The sequence below is a fragment of the Thermobia domestica genome, chromosome 8 (genome assembly GCF_964235325.1).
Source record: "Thermobia domestica chromosome 8, izTheDome1.hap1.1, whole genome shotgun sequence".
Classification (NCBI taxonomy): domain Eukaryota; kingdom Metazoa; phylum Arthropoda; class Insecta; order Zygentoma; family Lepismatidae; genus Thermobia; species Thermobia domestica.
The window spans coordinates 86,035,532-86,057,761 of record NC_137461.1 but is presented as its reverse complement, the minus strand read 5'-3'; the positions used below and the strand labels follow the sequence as shown (position 1 = coordinate 86,057,761).

The window sequence follows — 22,230 nt, the reverse complement described above, 5'->3', positions numbered from 1 at the left end:
AGAATGTGAATCCTCCATTCCCCGTCGAATATTCACACAAGCAAACAGTCAAAGAAAAGAATTTGCTCTGAGAAGCATATATATGAAGGCTCTTTATTAATAGTTTTCACGTGAAAACGTCTTAACTAGTATAATTTAAGTTCTTTTTGATAATACACTGTTGGATGTATTAAATATCTACATTTTAGAATTCTTTTAACAGAATTGAATTATTTTATATACCTTGTAGATGCGCGAATGATCTATAATATTTTGCGAAAATCACGTTTCGTTTAGACATTTATGAGAAAGTAACACTTTGAAAGCAACATTACTAGGCCTATATTCGTTGAGTCTAAAACATGCTAGAATTGCTTAACTTTAAAAGTACAAATTTGTTTTAAATTTACATAGCCATTCACCTCTAGTTGAAAAAAAAACATTGTACTCTTACCTTGATTTCAAACAGAAATGTAGTTGGGGAAACTCTTGTACTGGTTCCTTAATTGTATCACTGTGGTTTCTCCAAAATAATCTGCAAGTTGATGCTGTTATGTAGCTGTTAAAATTGAGAATTAACCTATATGAAAATAAAATTTAAATTACCTTATAAGAAAGTATAATAATAGACCTTACTTATTAAAATCTTTTATGAATAATTAGATTTAATTGTAACACGGAAAACTGAGAGTGGGTTAGAAAAAGACTGATAATATGATAAAGATGATATAATCCAATGTTTTCATCAGGTGTCAAGGTGCGAACTTCACATCAAGTGCATAGGTGTAAGCAATAAACAGATTTTCTACAGTGATGAATATGTTTAAGTTGTTGGTTATGGGCCAAATATTTAACTTGTAGGATGCAGTCAAGGCCTATTTAGTATAGGTACTTACAAATAGGCAATTATGTCCACCTTAATTACGTTGACACCTTTTGATGTCCAACTGCAAGTTGTGTTTCGAATTTTATAACAATTCTTTGTTTTTATCCACAAAATTTGATAATCTCAGATTCATTCTCAGTAAATGTGAATAGGCTTTTGTTAACATCGATTTTTCGTGTATGCTTTGTATTTAAACTTTATAAAGACTTCGACAATGATAATACCTTAAAAGGAAAATGTCTGCTAGATATATTAAATTATATCCAGGCCATATTACTCCAAAATAGTTACAAAAATTTTACCTTTCTTACTTAGACGTAGTTATAAATATAATATCATTAACAATAATCAATAATACGTTGGCCTTCTCTGTACAAAATGTTATTTCCAAAATGATTGCCTGGTATAGTTTAAAAGACGGGTGGTACAATTTAGGGAACAAATTTTTTAAACTGTACCACTTTACATACTTCTTCATTTCATTGAATACTTTGGGTACTACAGGTAGTATTGCTTTTTCAACAATTTCATACCTACCTAAGACAGTACTTGATAATGTAGATACTTAAGTTTTATTTAATTTCCATTATACTTACCTTAGGAGTCATATTTTGCAAAACTTATCTTATCGATAGCCTAGGGTACATGGGGAATATTTATACAAAACTTCGGTTCTACACTTAATAGTTTCGGAGATGTAAAGAACAGGCGCGTAATTGTCATAGATCCTCCTTTTATTTATTCATTTCAGAGTTGCATCTCGCAAAATACGGAATTCTATGAAGTCTAGGGTACAAAAATAATATTTCTACAAACTGTCAATGTTCTGTTCCTAATAGTTTTAGAGATTTGAAGAACCCCCAAAAGAAATTCTTCAGCTATTTTTCTCCCTTTTAAGAGTTGAATCTTATAAACTCCGTCTTACCTCCAGTACGAGGATGATACGGTACCTCTACAAAATCTACATATTCTATTCTCAATAGTTTCGGAGATCTGGAGAACACCAGAAAAAATTTCCCTCTTTTTCCCGCTTTAGGAGTTGAATTTCTCAAAACTTCTGTCTTATCTGCAATCTAGTGTACAAGGAGGTTTGTTCTGCAAACTTTCAAGGTTTTCCTCGTAATAATTTCGGAGATCTAATGATGAGTGAATCATTGAGTAAGTCAATATATTTACTCTTATACATCTGAAAGTTGAATCAGGATCTTTCTTTCTACATTTAATTGATAACTAATATACGCAACGTCAGTGGTGAAAATATGCTCGGCAACGGTTTTTTTTTGCTAGGAGGAAGTTATGCATCATTTATACGTATTTTTTAAACGTGTATTTAAGCTCAAACCGACTTCACCGTCCGAAATCCTTTCCCATTCTATCGTTTACTTGTAGTTTAGCTTATTGTTGGTCATTATTTGTTTAGTTTAATATCTCTTTGAAAAATATTATGTGAGACATTTATCTACAGTCTGTTTCCGATCAAGAATCGAACGCTCAACTCCCACACCAAAAGCGAAAACAGTAAACATGAAGCAAAGGGGAGCTCATGTTAATGTTTAAAGATTCAAATGCTCTTGTTCAGCTTCACCTAGAGCCTTCTAATCAGTAAAAATAAATAAAATCGTGCGTCTTTCATACGAATCTGAATCTTCATTTATCTGTACTTAAGCCTAAGCCAGTAATTTCTTTTATTTCCTACCAACTTTTCGATACCCGGAATGATGCATTAATCGGTAAACCAGAAGTCAGATTTTATCTTTTCGTCATCTACAGATGGCCTTTAAATTGTGATTTAAACGCTTTAAAGGGAGAAACGAGCTCTTGTCAGAAATAATGTTTTAAAGCACGAGGGCATAAAAATCTTTGAAACGTCTCCTGTAACAGATTTCTCAAACGTACTTTATTCTGAAACCGATCTTTTATCTCTTTATCATAATATATATATTAATTGTAATTTCCTAAGTATTTTACTCCTATCCTTTTCTACAGTATACTTTGTTTTGTGCTCATAGAACATATACACTGTTTTCAGATTTTTTTTTGTGTAAGCAGTGGGGCTTGTAACTTCATATGATGATAACATAACGACCCTGTCGTTATGTACTAGTTACAATGTTTATATTAGACTTGTTAACAATGTTATTAGACTTATCAATTAAGTATATACTAACGAATTATTGGGAAGGAAATGCTCTATGTTATTACTCAGTAACGTTTTAAAAATTCAACTGCGATATTCATTATTTAATTTATCTGATTTCAGGAGAACCAATTAGCCAAAGTCATAGAGAAGAATTCAGAACTTACCATTCAAAACACCGACCTCCAAAAACAAGTTCAGGACCTTCAGCATGTAAGTACCTATTTTGTTTCATTTAATTGTTAATACTATCATTGTGACCTTCTTAATCAAACTAGTTGAGAATCATGCATTTGGCATGTGCCGTTTGGTAGATAAAATGGCTTATTACGATCCAGAAAAGTTTTATATGATTTTATTACGATCCAGAAACGTTCCGTAGGATATTTATCACGATCTAGAAAGTTCTGCTGAAGTTTTATTATTATAAAAAAAAAAGGTTCTGTTTGATTTTACTATGATTTGACAATTTCTGTCTGGTTTTTATTACTATCCATAAAAGTTCTGTCAGATTTTATTACAATTCAAGAAAATTCTGTCGGACATTTATTACGATCTTAAAAAAGGTTCTATAGGATTTTACTACGATTCAACAAATTCGGTCTGGTTTCTATTATGATCCGTAAAAGTTCTCTCAGATTTTATTACAATTCAAAAAAATTGTCGGATTTTATTTTGATCAAAAAATATGTCGGATTTTGATTTTTTAAAAAAAGGCGATGACATGAAGTAAGACGTACCTGGAAAGTTAGACACAATCTCATCAGCAGAAACAATGTGTCTCCAACTTTCGGCTAGGCTATAGATCCCACAGTGGTACAACTCAGCAGAAAATGAACGAAAGAGATGTCCAGTGCGTAGGTAACTTATTCAAGTGCTCGAATGGTTCTCCGAGCAAATGGTAGTCTAACGAATGGAAGAAACTGGCAATCTAACAGTGCATCAAAGGCATGTGTATTAATCACTAGACCAGGGATGAGGGTACTTATACCTTTGCTTTGCTCAGTATTACTCAGTACTACTCAGTACTCTAGTTCTAGTCACTTACAGAGAAAACATACCCAGGTGCTTTCCAGTTCTGCCACTAGGCGTTTTCTAGGAATTTATTAAATATTTTTTTTAACTTACGAGTCAGCAGCAAGACGATATGCTTTCATTAAGCTTAGTTTCAAACCTACACAATACAAGTAATGTTAAACACGCCAATTATTTGCACGTGTAAGAGTGATTGATATTTACAGCAAGACATTTCTGAACTGACCAGTAAGTGAGAATCGTAATGTAAATTTGTGTGTACTACGTACAATGTGTTATCCTCAAAAGGGAACATTCTGATTTGGTGAATTCAATTGCTGAAAATGATAGTTAGCATTGGATTCAGCACCAAAACAAACAGATAAAAAATAGGGCGTTTAGTGGCAGACCTTATACAGAGTGGGAGATAAGTGAGGGCGAAGTGCGAACATAGAAAATGTTAATTTTGAAAAGAGTAGATGGATTAAGATCAAATGTTGCATATGAGGAGTGTCTGTAGAGCTCCACTGAATAGACATAATGTGAATCATGCGGGCATCTGAAAAGCCTTCATGTTGGAATTAGCGCAAGAAGAATATACGGGAAAGGGGCCATGTGACATAAGACTCTTGACGCACACCGTGTATTAAAATCAATAGTGGCCAATACGGTTTGAAATCTTTATAACAGGAAATGTTCACGCTATGGCAATGTAGAGTACTGTTGTAAAAGTGACGCGAATGAGGAACAACCACAAATATGATTGAGGCCACTTTCAGACCAACAAACGTCCCGATCCACCCAATATTTGTTCATATGCTGGTAAAAATGTAAATGCGACCAAGGATAACCTGAATGAGTTCATGACTAACGTTTTCTGGCCTTCTAAAGAGCAGATAAAACTGCTGTTCCTCGTTGATTCATGGAGAACCAATGAAGAGTTGGTGCAGAAACCAGACAATGTTAAACTTACCGGTTCCTTATCCCTGATGGTTGCACGTCACTTATACAACCATCGGATGTGTTCTTAAGTCCGTATAAGAATTTCGTAAAATATATAATATACGTCGTTTTTCCGTAATTTGATTTCAAAATATGACAACGGGTCAACTTCATTAACTTGCAATCACTCACCTACTTCCAGTTTACAGCACCAAGGTTTCAAGCTATGATTAGATATGCTTTCTACAAAATTGGCCATTTGCAAACAGCACCTGGCGCATTCATGACACCTGTTAACTACCGCTTCAATTTCAATACCGGAGAAGGCTGTGACGAGCCCGATTGTCCATCTTTATCATCGTTTTTCAAATGTGCCCATTGTTGTCTCCATATTTGTATCAACCACACAATCATTCTTAAGATTCATAGCAGTTGCAATTAAACAGAGGTCGCAAACTGTATTGGCCATTATTGATTTCAATAGACGGTGTGCGTCAAGAGCCATATGCCATATGATCCCTTTTCCGGTATTCTTCTTGCGCTTATTCCAACATGGTGGCTTTTCAGATGTCTCCCATGATGGACATTATGTCTATTCAGTGGAGCTCTACATGGCATTCCTCATGTCCAACATTTGACCTCAATCGTTCTACTCGTTTCAAAATTAACATGGCATTTCTAGACATTTTCTACGTTCTATCTTCGTACTTTGCTCTCACTTATCTCCCACCCTATATACGGTCTCCCACTAAACACCCTCCTTTATCTGTTTCTTTTGGTGCTGAGTCCAGTGCTAGCAATCATTTTCAGCAAGTGAATTCACCAAATCGGAATGTTCCCTTATCAGCATCAACAAGACTAAAACAAGAGATGAATTTATCAACCACACTTAGCATGTGGGTAGGAGGAAATCTTTATTTTCAAAGCAGATTATTATTTGTGTAGCAAATTGTGCCAATTTATTAGCATCACTCTAGTAGGCCTTATAATATTGTAATATCGGTATGTATGTTACTTCAGACGATAACTCTTGAAATCGAAAGTGAATTTTTCTGTTGCGATTTTTGCAGTAAATACCTAGATTAATTATCTCGGCCGGATTCGTTAATGGAGTAAATCCATTAATATCTTCACGAGTAACGGTAATTTCAATGTTGGGTATCCATTTTACATTCATTCGTAATGTAAAATTCCGGTACCGGGTGGTACCTCTTCCATGGGTACGCATCTTACGTAATGTTAATATGCAACCCTCAAAACATGGAAGAGTAGCCAGGTTGCATAAACTGTTAAGCGAAAATATTTAGAGAGATCCTTAAATTCATGATTATAAATGCAAGTCCATTCATTCATAAATATAAGCCTCACGTGCTCTTCTTTATTACCTTTACCGGAGTTTATTCTTAATTTGATGTAGCGTATTTCCGGTTTGTAGACTTCAGATATACAATTAAAGAGGCCTAATCACTGCGAATTTAAAATACCGCTAATTTTACAGTAATTATGTGATATCTTCAAATAGAAAGAAGATAATCGAAATTGTGGAATAAGAGCGCCCTAGACAACATTATTTTGCGTGAGATACCGTTATCACGAGTCACCTAGTAGCTTTCCGTTTGCAGCCATCTAGAAACGCGAAAATAAATGTCGATTTTCTAAATGGTTGGAAATCGAAAGCAGATAAGTGAGACGTAATAACTGTATATCATGTAAGATATTATTGTCTGCGGCGATCTTGTTCCACATTTCGATTGTCTTTTATCTATTTGAAGATATCACATAATTACCGTAAAATTAGCGGTATTTTAATTTTGCTGTGATGGAACCTCTTAAAAGTATTTGTCTTTTTAAATCAACATAACGGAAGAAGTGAATTTCAAATTTAAGAAGTATAGCAGGCTAATAATTATTTGCAAGTTATTATTTATGAGAGAAAACTGGTTATTGATTTTTTTAAAAAAGAAAGTTTTTTGTTTTTTGTTTTCTCGTTATTTTCTTTTCGAGAAAAGGGGGCAAAGCTACCTTTGTAGCAGAGCGCTCATCTCTACTGCGTGGGGTCCTTAGTTCGAACCCAGCTCATGCCAGGTGGGCTTTGTAGTGGACATTGTGTGCGTGGGTTTTCTCTCGTTGCCTCCCACTTCCTTCAATCCACCATTCCGTTCATTATCATCACCATCGCTTAACCTGCAGGATATAATCGTAGGAGTAAATCTTTAAAAAAAAAAAATCATTTCATTTTGGCTATTAATTGAAAACCTAAAGCGTTTTTGGTGTCTGTTTTGTAGGTTCTGGTTACAAAAGAGTCTACAAGCTAACAGATATTCTCATTTATGGTAGTAGCAGTGCTTTCGATATGAAGTTTGTAATTTAAATCAGTAATAATACGTAACTACTAAATATTTTCATAATTTCTCGTATGCCATTTTGCATTTTTAATTTTCTTGTTTTATATGGCAAAACCTATAATCGTAGTTATTATGGGAACGTGCAAATTATTCAACTAAAAAGTGCAAATTATTCAACTAAAATGTGCAAATTATTCAATTGTGTTACTCATTAGGATTACCCCAAAGGGCAATGTTAGTACGTCCGTTCGTCCATTATTGCACACAATAAAACTTCATTTTTTTTGTTGCAATCGACAGCTAGAACGATTTTCTCGGCTTAACTCGTTAATGGACTTAATTAATGGACATCTGTCCCTAATGTATACCAACGGTCCCAGTCCATACAAACCAGGACCGGATTAACCCACCTGGAGACCCGGGGCTAGATAAAATGTGTCTCCTTCTGACTTCGCCTAAAACATTTCTGTGAAAGTTCAGCAGGAAAATTAAGGGAGTGTTTCATATTTTTGGTCATATGTTAGCTTATTGGTGATAATTTCATCTTGTATGATTCTTTTTATACAGCTAGTTTATATTTTGATCAGAGTGGAGGCCCCTGTCCACCTGGAGGCCCGGGGCTAGCCCCCATAAGCCCCTTCCTTAATCCGGCCCTAATACCAATAGAAGCATCCCAAACCATACACCCGCCCCCACCTGCCTGTACAGTACGCACCATGCACGAGGGCTCCTAGCTTCGTGCTGTTGGCGCCATACACGCACTTGCCGTAGCACAAACCGTGATTCACGGCCCAATTAGCGTGCTCTTGTGCCCGAGCGCAACGAAGTCGGCGGTGACGAGTCGTGAGGAGTGGGTGGCGAGTGGATCCTCTGCTGTGGAACTTAATGCCTGCCAATTTACGCCGCATAGTTGCGTCGAATATTGGTGTTATGCATCCACTATTGTATTGGTCACGTAATTCCCGGACTGATGGTCCGTTTGGCTATTACTAGCCATTTGACGTGACTCTTGCCCCACGCTGTGACCTTCCGTATGCCCTTGCAGTCTCTTGGAGGTCGTTACCCCATTTTCCTTCCACTCCTTGTACACTTTTACTACACTGAAACGAGTGCATTCGACAAGACAAATGTTGCTGTCTGGGTTGCTCGGTTGATACATCACTTTTGCTCAGGCACTGACAATCATACCCTTTCAGAGTACGGATAAATCCTGCCCACCTCCCATTGTAACAGTGTGCTGTCTGCAAACATGTAGCCTCGAGTGAATTCTTTATCTGCAATACTCCCAGTCGGGATAGTCATATTATCAGCTCGGCTGATGGTCATGCCGCTTTGTATGGAGGAGTGGTTGCAATTCAGTGAGCACTCAGTGAGCTTTTGGGAAAACTAAAGGAATTTTCACTCAGGGCGTTGGACCAGGGATTTGAGTCCTTAGTGTATTAGGTGATGATTTTATCCCTATTCTGTATTGTATATGAAACTACCCACGTGTTTGTAACCCTACAAAATTGCCCAATTGATTCTTTCTGTTAATCGAAATATAGGTGGCTGGTAATGGTTTAAAGTGTGTTTCACAAAATGCTGATGGGACTTCACACATTCTCTTCGTGCGACAAGGTAATTCTATAGTTACAATATGAATGCTTAGATGATATTTTAAGTAGAAATATGGCTTTAAATGTATGTACAAAATTTTAATAAAAACCCAATTTTGCCCAACAAAACAATTTTAGCCAATAAAACCCATTGGGCTCAGTAGCGAATCTAGAAGATGAAAACTGGGGTGGGAGGCAGCCGAACCGCAGATTATGGTACGTAAATCATGCGTTTACTATAAACTTTCAAGAATATATAAATAATAGCTTCATTTACTTTTGTCACTCAAAAAACTGAGGGGGCCTAGGCCCCCCGGCCCCAGGCTAGATCCGCCACTGATCGGGCTGTTTTTTTGAAAATGGCATGAGTGTTTCACAGTTCTGCTTTCTAGTAGAAAACAGGTCCTATATAAAATGTTTGCACTTAGCTCAAGTTTTGTTTCGACATGTAGTTTGCAACAACGACGTATTGAAATTAGTAACAAAGAGATGATTAGGATATGGAAAGAAAGGCTGAGCGAATGCAACAATTGGTTCCCAGAAACTACTGAAATATGTTTTTCAATGTAAATTTTTTATATAACATTTAGATCTGTCATTTTCCACAACAATGAGGCGCTTCTAATAATGATCAAAATACCAAAAACCCATACACACCATTCCCTAAGTACGTATAATGACCATAAGTAATATTAAAACAATTAGTCGGTTTCTTGTTAGTGGATATATATTAGTGCCCTCCAACAATGATATAACAACAATGTGGAAAATCGATACATGCCATTCACTAAATATCTTCGTCTAGTTTTTGTTTAATCCTTTACTATTTATTTTCGATTGTTTTCTTGCAACTTTCATGTAATAAGAATGTTGATGGTGGTGCCATCCACTGAGCTAGAAACAAACTACTTGAAGGTTCAAACCAACCTTAATTTTTATATTAACGGTAAACTTTATGATATTTTGTTTGTATTGAACTTACATGCATATCTTCATATCATAGGCTGATAATCTTAATTTGCTGAATATTTTAGTATGGTAGATTTTTTTTTTTGGTCATATTCTGTCATAGTAGATGCACATATGCATAGTTGCATACATGACAAAGAGGTGAGAGTTGTGTAAGAGGGAAAGAAAGAGAGATCACTCGGCGTGGGAGATCAATCCGACGTTGGTGTGGCGATCGTTGGTGGTAGACAGTTCTATAAATAGTACTGAGGTTACGACTAGCTCGTGCAACTGATTAGAAACCATATCTCTATTTTAAAACTGTAATGAAAGAACACTGTAGGCTAGATAATAAAGCATAATTGGTCAGGCACGATTTTCAAATGTCAAACATTGCTAAAGTGTCCAATATAAAAAGAAGGCTTCATTTCTTCGAGCATATCATTTACGTGGGTAATTTGCGTAGGTTTTTCCTTTTTTCTTTTACGCGGCTTTCAGAAGTGATCACACTCAACAGTTCTTTCACTTTTAAAGATGATGGGTAACAAAAAACAAAAAACAAAAAAACGCAGTTTCTTTTCTTACAAAATGTAATGGAGCAAAATCATAGATTACAATGTTCAATGATAGCATGGATCACGACTTTTGTCCGGGTCACTCGGTTTCGGGTCTCACTTTTCAGACTCGTTCCGTCCCGGTGCCCAAAACAGACCGGATAATCTATTGAATCGGAAGTGGTCGATATAGTATCAATTCAGAATGACCCACACAGACCCGATAGTCCATTGAATCGAAAGTGGTCGGTACAATGTCAATTCCAGGTGTCCCAGATAGACCAGGTAGTTCATTGACTTGGAAGTGGTCGATATAATATCAATTCCAGGTGTCTCAAACAGACCCAGTAGTCCATTGAATCAGAAGTGGCTGATATCAATTCCAGGTGCCCCAGACAGACCTGGTAGTCCATTGAATCGGAAGTAGTCGATATAATATCAATTTTACAGCATTACTGCATAATTTTATAGTAGATTAACGATGTCCGTCACGACTCAAACTAAAATATTCACGTGTTCGAGTTCCAATTTTACATTTTTAAATGAAGGTACCATGTCTTGAATATTTCACAAGTATGGTTTTCATGTTTATTCATCTTCACATAGTGAAATTTAATACAGTGATTTCGAACACAGACTATACATTAAAAAAAAAAAAAAAAAAAAAAAAAAACTACTTAGCAAAATATGATAGACTCTCTCGGCTGAACTTTGACATCTCTCATAAGAAAAAAAATACACATCTAGGTTTTCTTTTCTGTAATTTTCACTCCTTAGACCAGCGTTTCCCAACCGGTGTGCCGCGGCACACAGGTGTGCCGCAAATGGACCGCTAGTGTGCCGCGAGGAAATCGAAACAAAACTATTAATTCTATAGCAACCAAATTGCAAGACATAGGAAAAATGTATATTTTTGTATTTGACATTACTATGAATTTCTACCATGGAAAAAAATTACTGTAATTGTAATATATTACTCTACATCTATTACTGTGTATCAGACAGTATTTCGGCTCGTACACATTTCCACGGTTAGCTGCTATATTACGTTTCAATTGAGTCATACTAACACCGAGAAATGGAAGCACTTGTACGGTACGCGTCAAGTGAACGTTCGTAGAACACTCATTCGCACGTGAATGACAGAACAACACTTTGTTCAACAGCTGTGTTTTGACTTCGACGTATCGCAAGCTGTGTGACTGCAATAATATGCACTGGTTTTGGTTAAAACAGCAAAGTTAAAAGTAAGACATCTGTTTGTTCGTTCGTTATTTAGTGATCTTCGTTCTTAGTGAAAGGTTGGATACAGTTTTCGAAAAAGAAAGCGTATTTTTAGAAATTTGAGTCCTATATTTCATTGCAATTGTTTTCTATTTTAAAATTAGAATGAAAAATGAGCATAATGAATTAGCATGGGGGGAAAACCAGTGATCGAGCTTTCATCTCTGTGAGAAGGAGATCAGTAATCACAAAAAAATACCATGGTATTTTATATTTAATAATAATATTAATAATAATAATAATAATAATAATAATAATAATAATAATAATAATAATAATAATAATAATAATAATAATAATAATAATAATAAATAATCTATGAGTGTGCCGCGAGAATTCAAGTTACACCCGTAGTGTGCCGCAAGTTGAAAAAGGTTGGGAAACGCTGCCTTAGACTATGGTAAACTTGCAGTTTTCTTTGAGTGTAGTGCTTTGTCAAACACACAACAAATAAGCAAGAAAATGATAGATTTAGTTAGAAAATAAGGTAAAGAGTCATGTTAGGATTATAATAGCATCATCATATAAGTACATAGTTTTCATATGATAGTATTTCGTTGTCTCCGGATCACACCAGGTCGGTTCGGGTCATAATACTGTATTTCCGGGTCAACCATCACTTAAAGATACAATAAAGTGATGATATACACTTTCTTTTTTCTACTTCGATGAAGATCGTGCTAGAAAACTACTACGTAGTATTACGTAGAAAAGTAGCTCTAAACTACTATGTATAAAGATCGTTATCACATAGTAGCAACTTGAGCTAGATAAACACAATGTTCTCAATTTTAGTTTCTTTTTATAACTTGATGGAGTAAAGATGAAAATATGAGTAAACGTATTATACAAGCAATACCATATTAAAAAAATTGCAACATCAATTCAGACATATTTTGGGGGGCACTGTTCCCCGGAGCTCTGAGAGTACTTCCCTGAGAAGACAAAAATTATACGCCTATATAATATAATAATAAATAGAATAGCATCATGTGAAAATAATTTGTGCCCCTCCAAACACTAAGTGTGCCCCCTGAAACATTTTTTTTCTGAAAGAAACACTGATCAGACGAGATGAGACAAAACTTCATGTAGTTTTGGTCTCATCTTGACCGGCAAATAGCGGTCTCAGTCTCGGTGTCGTCTCGAGTTGAAAATTGTTGTCTCAGATTCAGTATCGTCTCGATCATCAGATACTTGTCTTGATCTCGTCTCAGTCTCGAGATAAATTTAAAATGTGTATAAATAGTACCATGTTACAGCCTCTAATTTCTTCATTATTTTTTGTCTCATTCTTGACTGTAGACCGCGTACTCCTTTCTAGCAAATCATCGTACCTCCTCCATGTGTATGAGTATTCATGCGTTCAAGCTCCATTGACTGTTGTTGATCAAATTTATTTCAGTTTATGAAGCCTTGGATAACTCAAATAATAATTCATATCTCACTTTAGGCGATAGGTCTAGTTTCATATAGTCTCGGAAGTGAAGTGGCACCGTAAACTGTAATCAATCAACTTCCATTGTAGTTTAATTCCTACATTTTCAATCAGCGTTATTCAATACAACATGGCAGATAACACAGTAAATAGACCAAAATTGAATTTAATCGAATTATAATGCAACTTTTACGGATTTTCTTCATTATATTCTTCTTTTACTGCTACCACACATATTCTCTTAAGAAATATTACTACGTACTAGAATAATAAATCACAAGTACAATATCTTTTCTTTCAAAATAAAGAAAAATCTTTCTTTCTTTCTTTCTTTTTTTCTTTTTTACCATTTTAGCGTTCAAAGTTTAATTGACAGTTTGTAAGAGACTTCCTACAACTTTATGGTCAGCTTAACTCTCCAGTCCCATAACTACACACTTACTTGTGCTGTGCATGATATCGGACTTGATACCCTGAACAGGTTTGATTCAAACTCCGACATCTCACGTAATTTGAATCCCACTTTAAATGTACAATATTTCGTTTCTTATACAGGGTGATTTAAAAAAAAACTCATGGATTTCGTTTGGGTCTAGAATTTCTAACTGAAGTCTGATTTTTATGCGGTTTGTGGCAAACGATCAGGGAAGAATGGGAGATTAATGGGACTATGTTTACTGGTTTAAATTTATCCCGGGTAATATCGGCCATGGAATGATTTGTGATCGAACCCCAAAAGAGTATACAGGTAGTTTTATTTCAGAACTACTTAAAAAAAAAGGCAAAGGAAGTTTGTTTAGTATGTGTCATTGCATATATATGTAGTATATTCAATATAAACATATGAAGAAAGAACTGTATGTTATTGGGGAAGATCAAATAGAACTCTGGAGATAATATTATTGTTGTTTGATGTGGTTGGTAAAGTCAGTACTCATCGATTTAAAACAGGGGCGGATCCAGCGAGGGGCGATTGGGGCAATCGGCCCCGATCGCCCCAGAAGAGAAAACTTTCTTATTTTATATATAAATAAAACCCATCCAAGAGTTTGAAGCTCTTAAAAGTAGCTCTAAGTAGCAGCATTATAATCTCCTTCCCCCCAGAAGTCCATCCTGGATCCGCCTGTGATTTAAAAAAAAACAAACAATTCTTTTCTTGTTTCTTTCTATCTTTCTGATACTTCTCACACTTTTTTGGTTTTACGCGAGCGTTTCAGATTTTTCTCTTTGGGTCAGTTATCTGTCGATTAGTTTGACTTCGGTTTTCCATTTTCAACAAACTTAAAAAGTTCGTTACTGAATTTTCTATTTGTGTGTGTGTGTATGTGTCTGTCTGTTAATTTGAGATTTTTTTCAATTTTGACTCCTCCATCCAATAGAGCATGAAAAAACTATCTGAAAGAAGTGAAGGAATTTTTCGCGTCACTCTTATCGTTCCCGAGATAGTAGCCAAAAAAGGTCCGATTTCGAGAGATTTAAGGAGCCATATGTCGGTAACTGTGTCATAAAGAGATTATATTGCTGTTGATCAGTACCAATATTGATTCAATAATTTATTGCGTCATTAGTTATTGATTCAATAATTGTTGCGTCATTAGTTAATCAAATAAATTTAATATACAATTTCATATAAATTAAAAAATATATATATTTTTAAGTTCTTTCTGGCAATTGCTCTTGGAGCATTCTTAATTGGTCCCCTATCCTGAGCCACACTTTTCATTTCCTTGTAATTTTCTTTTCTTCTTGACAACTTGTATTACAAGTGATATATGTGCCATTGTTAGGGATTTGTGTGTCATTGTTAGAACAAAAAAATAACAATTGATACAATCTGCTAGTTACCAGTGCAAAAGATAAGTAAACATCTGATACGGAAAGAATAAAAACGACCCAGTATTATTATTGGGAAGGATCGAACGACATTTTTATTAGCACGAAGGAAATTCTTTTTCTTTTTCGAAAACTACGCATGCGAATTTACACGCAACCATGTAATTTTGTTCAATTGTAATGTCATCTATCAATTCATACATGTTTCATATTTGCTCGAAATAATAGTTGAGCAAAAGTAAAATTTAACGACTAATCACAATAAATTGGAATATATGTCTTTAACCTCTTCGGTCCTGTATTTGTAAGCATAATTTCTGTATTTGTTTCCATCTTTAGCCTTGGCGCGCATGCATGTGGTGGGAAGAAACGGGTTACAGTGTTGCCAATGTTGGGGTTCTGTGTCTCCTATAGGCGATACTGGGACTCAGTAAGTCAGAAACATCTCCTATTATGGTTGTCTCCTACAGGAGACGCGGGGATATGTGTGTCTCATTTTTGAACACTTCTTTACCTGTTAAATGATGTAGAATTTGTTGTATAATGTTGTAGAATTTGACCCGTATATTTCAGTCGTGGCCTTCCTTTGGGTATTTTCCCTTCTATCTTCCCTCCTTAGTCAATAGCGTGATTCCTCCATGCAGGGGCACATCCATGGGAGATCCTCATGATCCACACACTCCCAAACTTCGTAACTCAACATACATCTGAACACTTTCTCAATAAAATTAAACTTATTTAACAAGGAAATGATCGATGTAGCATGAAAATTTGATCTTGCACTTCATCTATATATACTCTTCCTTTAATAAAAATCATCTAGTTGTATCATTTTTTCCCCTCAAAATATAGGTGGAAATGTTTTACAATTAACTACCGTCTTTTCGGGCGCGAAATAAGACCCTTCAATACTACATACGGGACCGCGTTGGCTCAATAGTAGAGCGTTCGCCTCTGGTACATGGGATCCCTAGTTTGATTCCAGATCGCGCCAATGAACTTTGTAGTAGACAAACACGGTGTGTGTATTGATTTCCTTGGAGTTCTGCCGTTTCCTCCCACCTTCTTCATTGCACCATTTCTCATCATCACTGTCTCCTTTAGCCTACCTGGTATAACCGTGGGACGTAAAACTTAACGTACACTTCATTTTATTTCATACTACATATACGTAGTGGTTTGTAGTGTTGGACCCCCCCCCTTGAAAGCTTGGACCCCTCCCACCAAAATTTTTTGGGTGCGCGCCCGCTTCCATGTGTCATAATATGTCCAACCATTCTATCTCTTCTTTTCATAACTGTCTTCACGATATGCTTTCTTTTGTTGTTGTTGTTGTTGTCGTTGTTGTTGTTGTTTTATCGTTTCACCACATTTCGAACGCTTTTGTTCTCCACTTTTCTTCTTTGTGCGTAGAGTTCATGCGCCTCACATCCACATTTAACGTCACATTCGTACATATACTTCCATCAGTCTGTTTTTCAGTTTTATCTACAATATTTCCCATCAGCTTTCGTTTTTCTTCGGAACACCTTCGGATTACCTTTGATTTTATTGGAAGAAAATCTTCCCTAGTTTCTTGTGCTGTACATGTATAACATTAATCAACAAACAAGTAAAATTCGTTATGACTTCCTTTTCTTTTATTTGGTGTAACGATTCTTCAAATTTATCTTCTTAACCTTTTGCTTTTTTATTAACTTTCTAGGTGAACGAAGAGTGCCAGGTACTGAAGTCTTCACTGTCTACCGTGGAGACGAAATACCAGTCGGCGAAGACTGAAGTTAATTCACTGAATGCCAAGGTGGACAACCTGGAGTCCATTCTTAAGGTAAGCACTAGGGGGACGGCGGATGTATTGAAATAAAAAAAAAAAAAAATAGACCAGATACTTTTTTTTTCAACTAAGAAGCATTCAGTATTTAGATTATTATTCGAATCACCAACTATAAACAATACAAATTGCATTATTTATTTTTTCAACTAATAAGTACTTGAAATGAAACTCTTTTTAGCTTTCATGTTATGAATAATTATTATATGTAGTATGTGAGTCATTGTTAGGGATACTTGTCACCGTTAGGAGCATCGGCGCAAATGTATCTTCAACATTTGGGGGGAGGGGTAAGACTGTTCCCATAACCCTTCTTTTTTTTTTATATATATAAGCGATGTTCCAAGTATTTATAAAGTTGGAAAACAATGCTGTGGAGTACTATATGGCATAGTTGTCTTCAACATTGGGAGGCGGGCAGATTTGAGGCTTATTCTGGTGGTGGTGGGGAGGATGAGGCTCATATTACGGTAGATGAATCTGATTTCTGAGGTGAACCTGTTGTATGTTATACAACGAGGGACATACATTTCATCTCACTTTCCTTTGTGGGAGTCGGACACAAATCATCGCATTTCTCCCCCAAAAACACATTTCAAATTGGATTATTGGGAGGACCGTCCCCCCAGTTCCAAGATTGAGAGGGGTACTCACTTGCGCCAGTGGTTAGGAGAAGATAAACCATGATAGATATGTGCTAGATATCAGTGTTATTTTATTTATTTATTTAATATATAGTGCATAAATAAATAAACAATCTGTTTTACCAGAATAAAAAACACACAAATTATTATTGGCAACGAACAAAATACTTCTCAGCGCAATAAAAATTTATTTTTATTGACTTTTTCGAAAGCTATGCATGATAATTTACCCTTAAGCATGCCATTTTGTTCAGCTTAATGTGATATATCGATAGATGTATGTCTTTTACACACCATTATAGTTAAATAAGAATTAAAATTTTCAAAGGTAATCATAATTTTGGGGGCGCACAGACTGTCGTGTTGGACATACCATTGAGGAATAATTACCGAAAAACGGAATACCCATAGACTTAACATTAGAAATGCACTTGGCGCGCGAATTATCATTATAAACAACGAAAAGTAGGATTTTGAGCATTGGAAATAGGGCAAAGCCTTTTTCGTTTCGTTCTTGCGAACACAGTTTTCAAAGCGAAGCTCCTCTTTACTCCTCGACTTAGGCGTTCGTTTGTCCGGATACTCCTCCGATATACTCGAACCGTTCTTTAACCAAATTTGATATAGTGATTCGAGAGCTTGCGCCGAATGTCGTAAGGAGTAGCATGTCCACATGCTACTCAGCATTGAGGAATAATCACCGAAGAATGTCCATATACTTAACATTGGAAAAGCATGTGGAACGCGAATTTTCATTGTAAACAATGGAAAATAGGATTTTTAGCATTAGAAATGGAGCGAAGCCCTTCTCGTTTTGTTCTGTGAACACAATTTTTCAAAGCCATTATGCTTTTCGCTAATATGCCAAATTCAGTTATTTGCATGCAGACATGAATCCTTGGATCGGAGGCGCTACATTACAAAGTTACTACTTGTAATGAAAAGTGCTTTAAAATCTGCAATGTCTGCAACCAGTGTAACCGTTTTGTTAAGCGGGTGTGCATAAGCAACCAGGATGAAATGTCTTGGATGAAACCCTTTTCGTTTGGTTCTGTGAACACAATTTTTCAAAGCCATTATGCTTTTCTGCTGCTATGCCAAATTCAACTATTTACATGTCGTGTTCGTTCACGAAAACAATTGATGTACTAAAAGATTGTATCATTAATCAACAAAGGTCGATCTCTTTGCTCCAAATTTACAATTAATGCATACCTAGTATTTTCGTAACCGTATTTTCGAGATCTGGTAAAATAAAATAATAAGACTTTTTGCTGACAAACGCGTCATTCAATGCATTTTCAGGCGTTTGAAAACCATCTCACTGCTTTTTACAACCTAGTTGTTGGATGAAAGTAGCGATCTTGTATTTCTTTAGTTCTAGAAATAGCATGGGCAAGGTCTGAGCTTTAATATGGGTGAGAAATCATTGAACACGTTTTTGATGCAAAACGTCTGTTGTAACCTATGACACATGTAGGTATGCATTATTGTAATAAGCAATAAATATTTTTTTTTCTCCTGGGCACTTTCTACGAAAATATTCTGGTATTTTGGTCAGGACATCCTCGTAGAATTCCGTCTGATGATTATGTTAGCTGGCACTGCATGTTCGTAAATATAACCTTTTTTATCGAAAATATAATTAACATTACTTTGCAGCACTTTTATCTTTCTTAACAAAGAAAAAAAGCTGGGACAAAAGTGTCCTTGCCACTATGAACTCAGTTGGTTTGTAATTGGGTCAAAGAGAAAAGTAAAGAATTCGTCTTCGGGTACAATGTTGTTGAGAAATGAATTTCCTTCGTTTCGAACGCATTGTTGCATCTCCAACGGGATAAATCCGTTCGCGCGCATGGTTAGGCTGCGGATCACTTCACTAATTGCCAAGGTCTTTTTACTCTCTGCTGATGATTCGAATCCTGGTGAGAATATGGATGGTATGAATTTTCGCTATTTATTTCATTATTATCCATGTTTTCATCGTCGTCTTTCGGTTAAAGGAAGAGCTGTGAGATGTAAAACTCAAAATAAAATAAATAAATAAATAAATTTTATTTTTCTGTGAGTAACTTTAGAATCCATCGACATGACGCTCGAGTCATACCCAAATCTGTTGAAAGAATAACCTGCATACAACTGTATGAAAGATTAAACATAGGCATAGATGCAGTATCTCTGAGTTCAATCTTCTCTTACAATAGCATACATAATATTCATTGTGGTCTCTTTTCTTAATGTGGATGTTCATCCAAAATTCATCTCGCATTTCACCTCTTCATCGCCTTTTATGAACGTTTATGCCTCCGATATGCTGAGGCGTGTGACATACATGTCTCAAAAATTTTAAGGTGTAGTTTTCTCTAGGCTAACACGAAATTTTACATCATAACACCAAGGGCGCCCATCAGGGGGGTCAAGGTGGGGCGCTTGCCCCCCTAAGAGGAAATTATACTTGGGAATATCGAAAACCCAATAGAATTTTTACATTAGTTACAGCAAAATTTGAAACTATATTTGAAATGTCGCTTATACTGGCCCCCATTGAAAACCACAACATGGGCGCCCTTGCATAGTACTGGTCCAAATTTGACTCGATTTTTAGTTCAATGGCACTCTTTAGATAGGGACAAATTACTATTTTAAACACAACGGAAAAATACTTAATTTTTAGCAGCTATATATATATATATATATATATATATATATATATATATATATATATATATATATATATATATCGAACTATGGATAAACATCAATGTCATACATCAGATCCATTGATACAATAAAATCCAGCTCTATTAGTTTTTTTTTTTTATCAGCCTACATTATTCAATCATATCTTTGCTAGTTATGATTCTTACATTCCAAAAGCATCTATATTAGAAATTCTTTGAATCGCAATATCTTACTTACAGGAGACTTAAACTATTTATTTATTTTTCCGTTCTTAAACTTATTGAAGTAGAATATATTGGTATTTCTTACTTGGATTTTGGTTAATAGAAATGTTCAGAATAGTCAGTTTTACCTTGAAATGCTTTAACACAAGAGAAAAGTATCATTGTTCTCACCTCCCCTGTTTCAAATTGTCCTTCTTCTTCTTCTGTTATTTTTTTTAAAGAAATACAGTTTTTAGAACATTACTTGTAACTTTTAAATTATGTAATTATAGTTTTTAGTGCCGATACGTTCATATTCTAGTTTCGACCTCACATAATAGAAACAGTTTCATTAACCCTTTCAAGGTTTCATCACACTTTTTTTTTTTTTTTGGTAAATTTTGTAATGTAAGCAGTATTTACCGAAGAATTATTAATTGGTTCTTCAATGTTGAAAATAAATTTTGAGCCAAAAAGAATTATTGGATATTTAATAAAACTTATTCATGATAGAATAGCTTAATAGAGACGATGATATATATAAAATGGAAGCGAGCGGAGTGTTTAGAGGGAACTACGCACACGGTGTGGGATTGTCGTGAACCTTACATGACGTGACTTAAATTGAGCACCAGATCTTGAATTCTAGAGTTGAGCGTTTGCATCTAAACCATAAAAAAAATCTTTCAGTTTAACGTCCCACGATTATGCCCTTTAGGCAAAGGAAGACAGACGATTAAGGCAAGTGAGTGATAAAGAAAGAATTTGCGGAATGAGATTGTGGAAGAAACGAGAGTACACCGAGAAAACCCAACGGACACGATGCTGTCCACCACAAATTTACTTCTCCGAGGATCGAACCAGAGACCCCACACACCAGAGTTAAGTACTCTACCACTGGGCCACAGTTGCCCCTCTCTTTCAGTTCTATAAAGTTATTGCAAGCGCAGTTTTTGTATAGAACAATAACCTCTAGTTAGATTATTGTCAATGGAAAACTCTAATGTTGGCCAAATAAGAGTGTAAAAGGTATATTAATGGTGGGGTGAATGGACACTACTATTCTGCAGAAAATCTCTTGATAAAGCTAGAAAAGAGCATGTTTCATTTTTTTAAATTATTATACAGAGGTTGATTCAATTATATTGAGCTGAATTTGAACGTGCCATTTATCTAGAAAATGCCGCCGGTTGTGTTCGATCTGCAGACCACCTCTACTGACTATTGCCTGGCATCGGACCTTCAATTGCAGAAGACTGTATTGCAGTTGGACCATGGATATTGCATCCCACTTTTCTTTATAGGCTTTCCACAGAGCTGTGAGGATGCAAACTGCACGATGGGACAGACGTTACTGAGGAGTCCGAAAGCAAAATGGTCCATTGGGCTGGCATCTGTACTCTTGGCAGGGATGTCAGAGAAAGAAATTACCGAAATTCCAGTTTCCGGTTCCATGCGGCGATAGAATTCCAGCGATGTTTTCGTCGTGTGACTTGATGCCTTGTCTTGGTGCAAATCAAACTGCTTCACGTTGTATTCATACAATGCTGGGATTTCGCGCTGGTATATTTCAGTCAGTACATGAGTCTGATTGATTTTGATGTTTCGCTCCACCTTTCGGAGATGCAGCTTGCTCCACCTTTCGGAGATGCAATTTGCTCCTTACGAGAAACCGGTCACAATCTTGAGCTCTTTTGGGAAACGCTTCTAGCTGCTCATGTCGATGTGGTACGCTTCGCAGTGCCACGACCTACAGGGTTTGTCCAAAAAGACTGAGTCTATAAACAGGAATTTATTTATCCGATTTTAACAATTCCTCAAAATTCTTCAAAATAGTCGATACATCGCTGCCAGCGCCATTTCCATGATTCATACGCTCTCTGGAAGTCAGCTTCCGAAATGCCTTTTAAAGATT

At 35.8% G+C, this 22,230-nt stretch overlaps 1 protein-coding gene across 10 annotated transcripts in view; it reads left to right on the top strand.

The window, feature by feature from the left end:
• Positions 1 to 22,230, top strand: part of Rbp (RIMS binding protein) — a 591,180-nt gene that overhangs the window by 407,029 nt on the left and 161,921 nt on the right. For all 10 annotated transcript variants that reach the window (XM_081768676.1, XM_081768673.1, XM_081768675.1 and 7 more), the window contains 2 exons: positions 3,126 to 3,215; positions 16,661 to 16,783. In XM_081768676.1, coding sequence (XP_081624802.1) covers positions 3,126 to 3,215; positions 16,661 to 16,783 — 213 coding nt within the window. The remainder of the gene's footprint in view (positions 1 to 3,125; positions 3,216 to 16,660; positions 16,784 to 22,230) is intronic.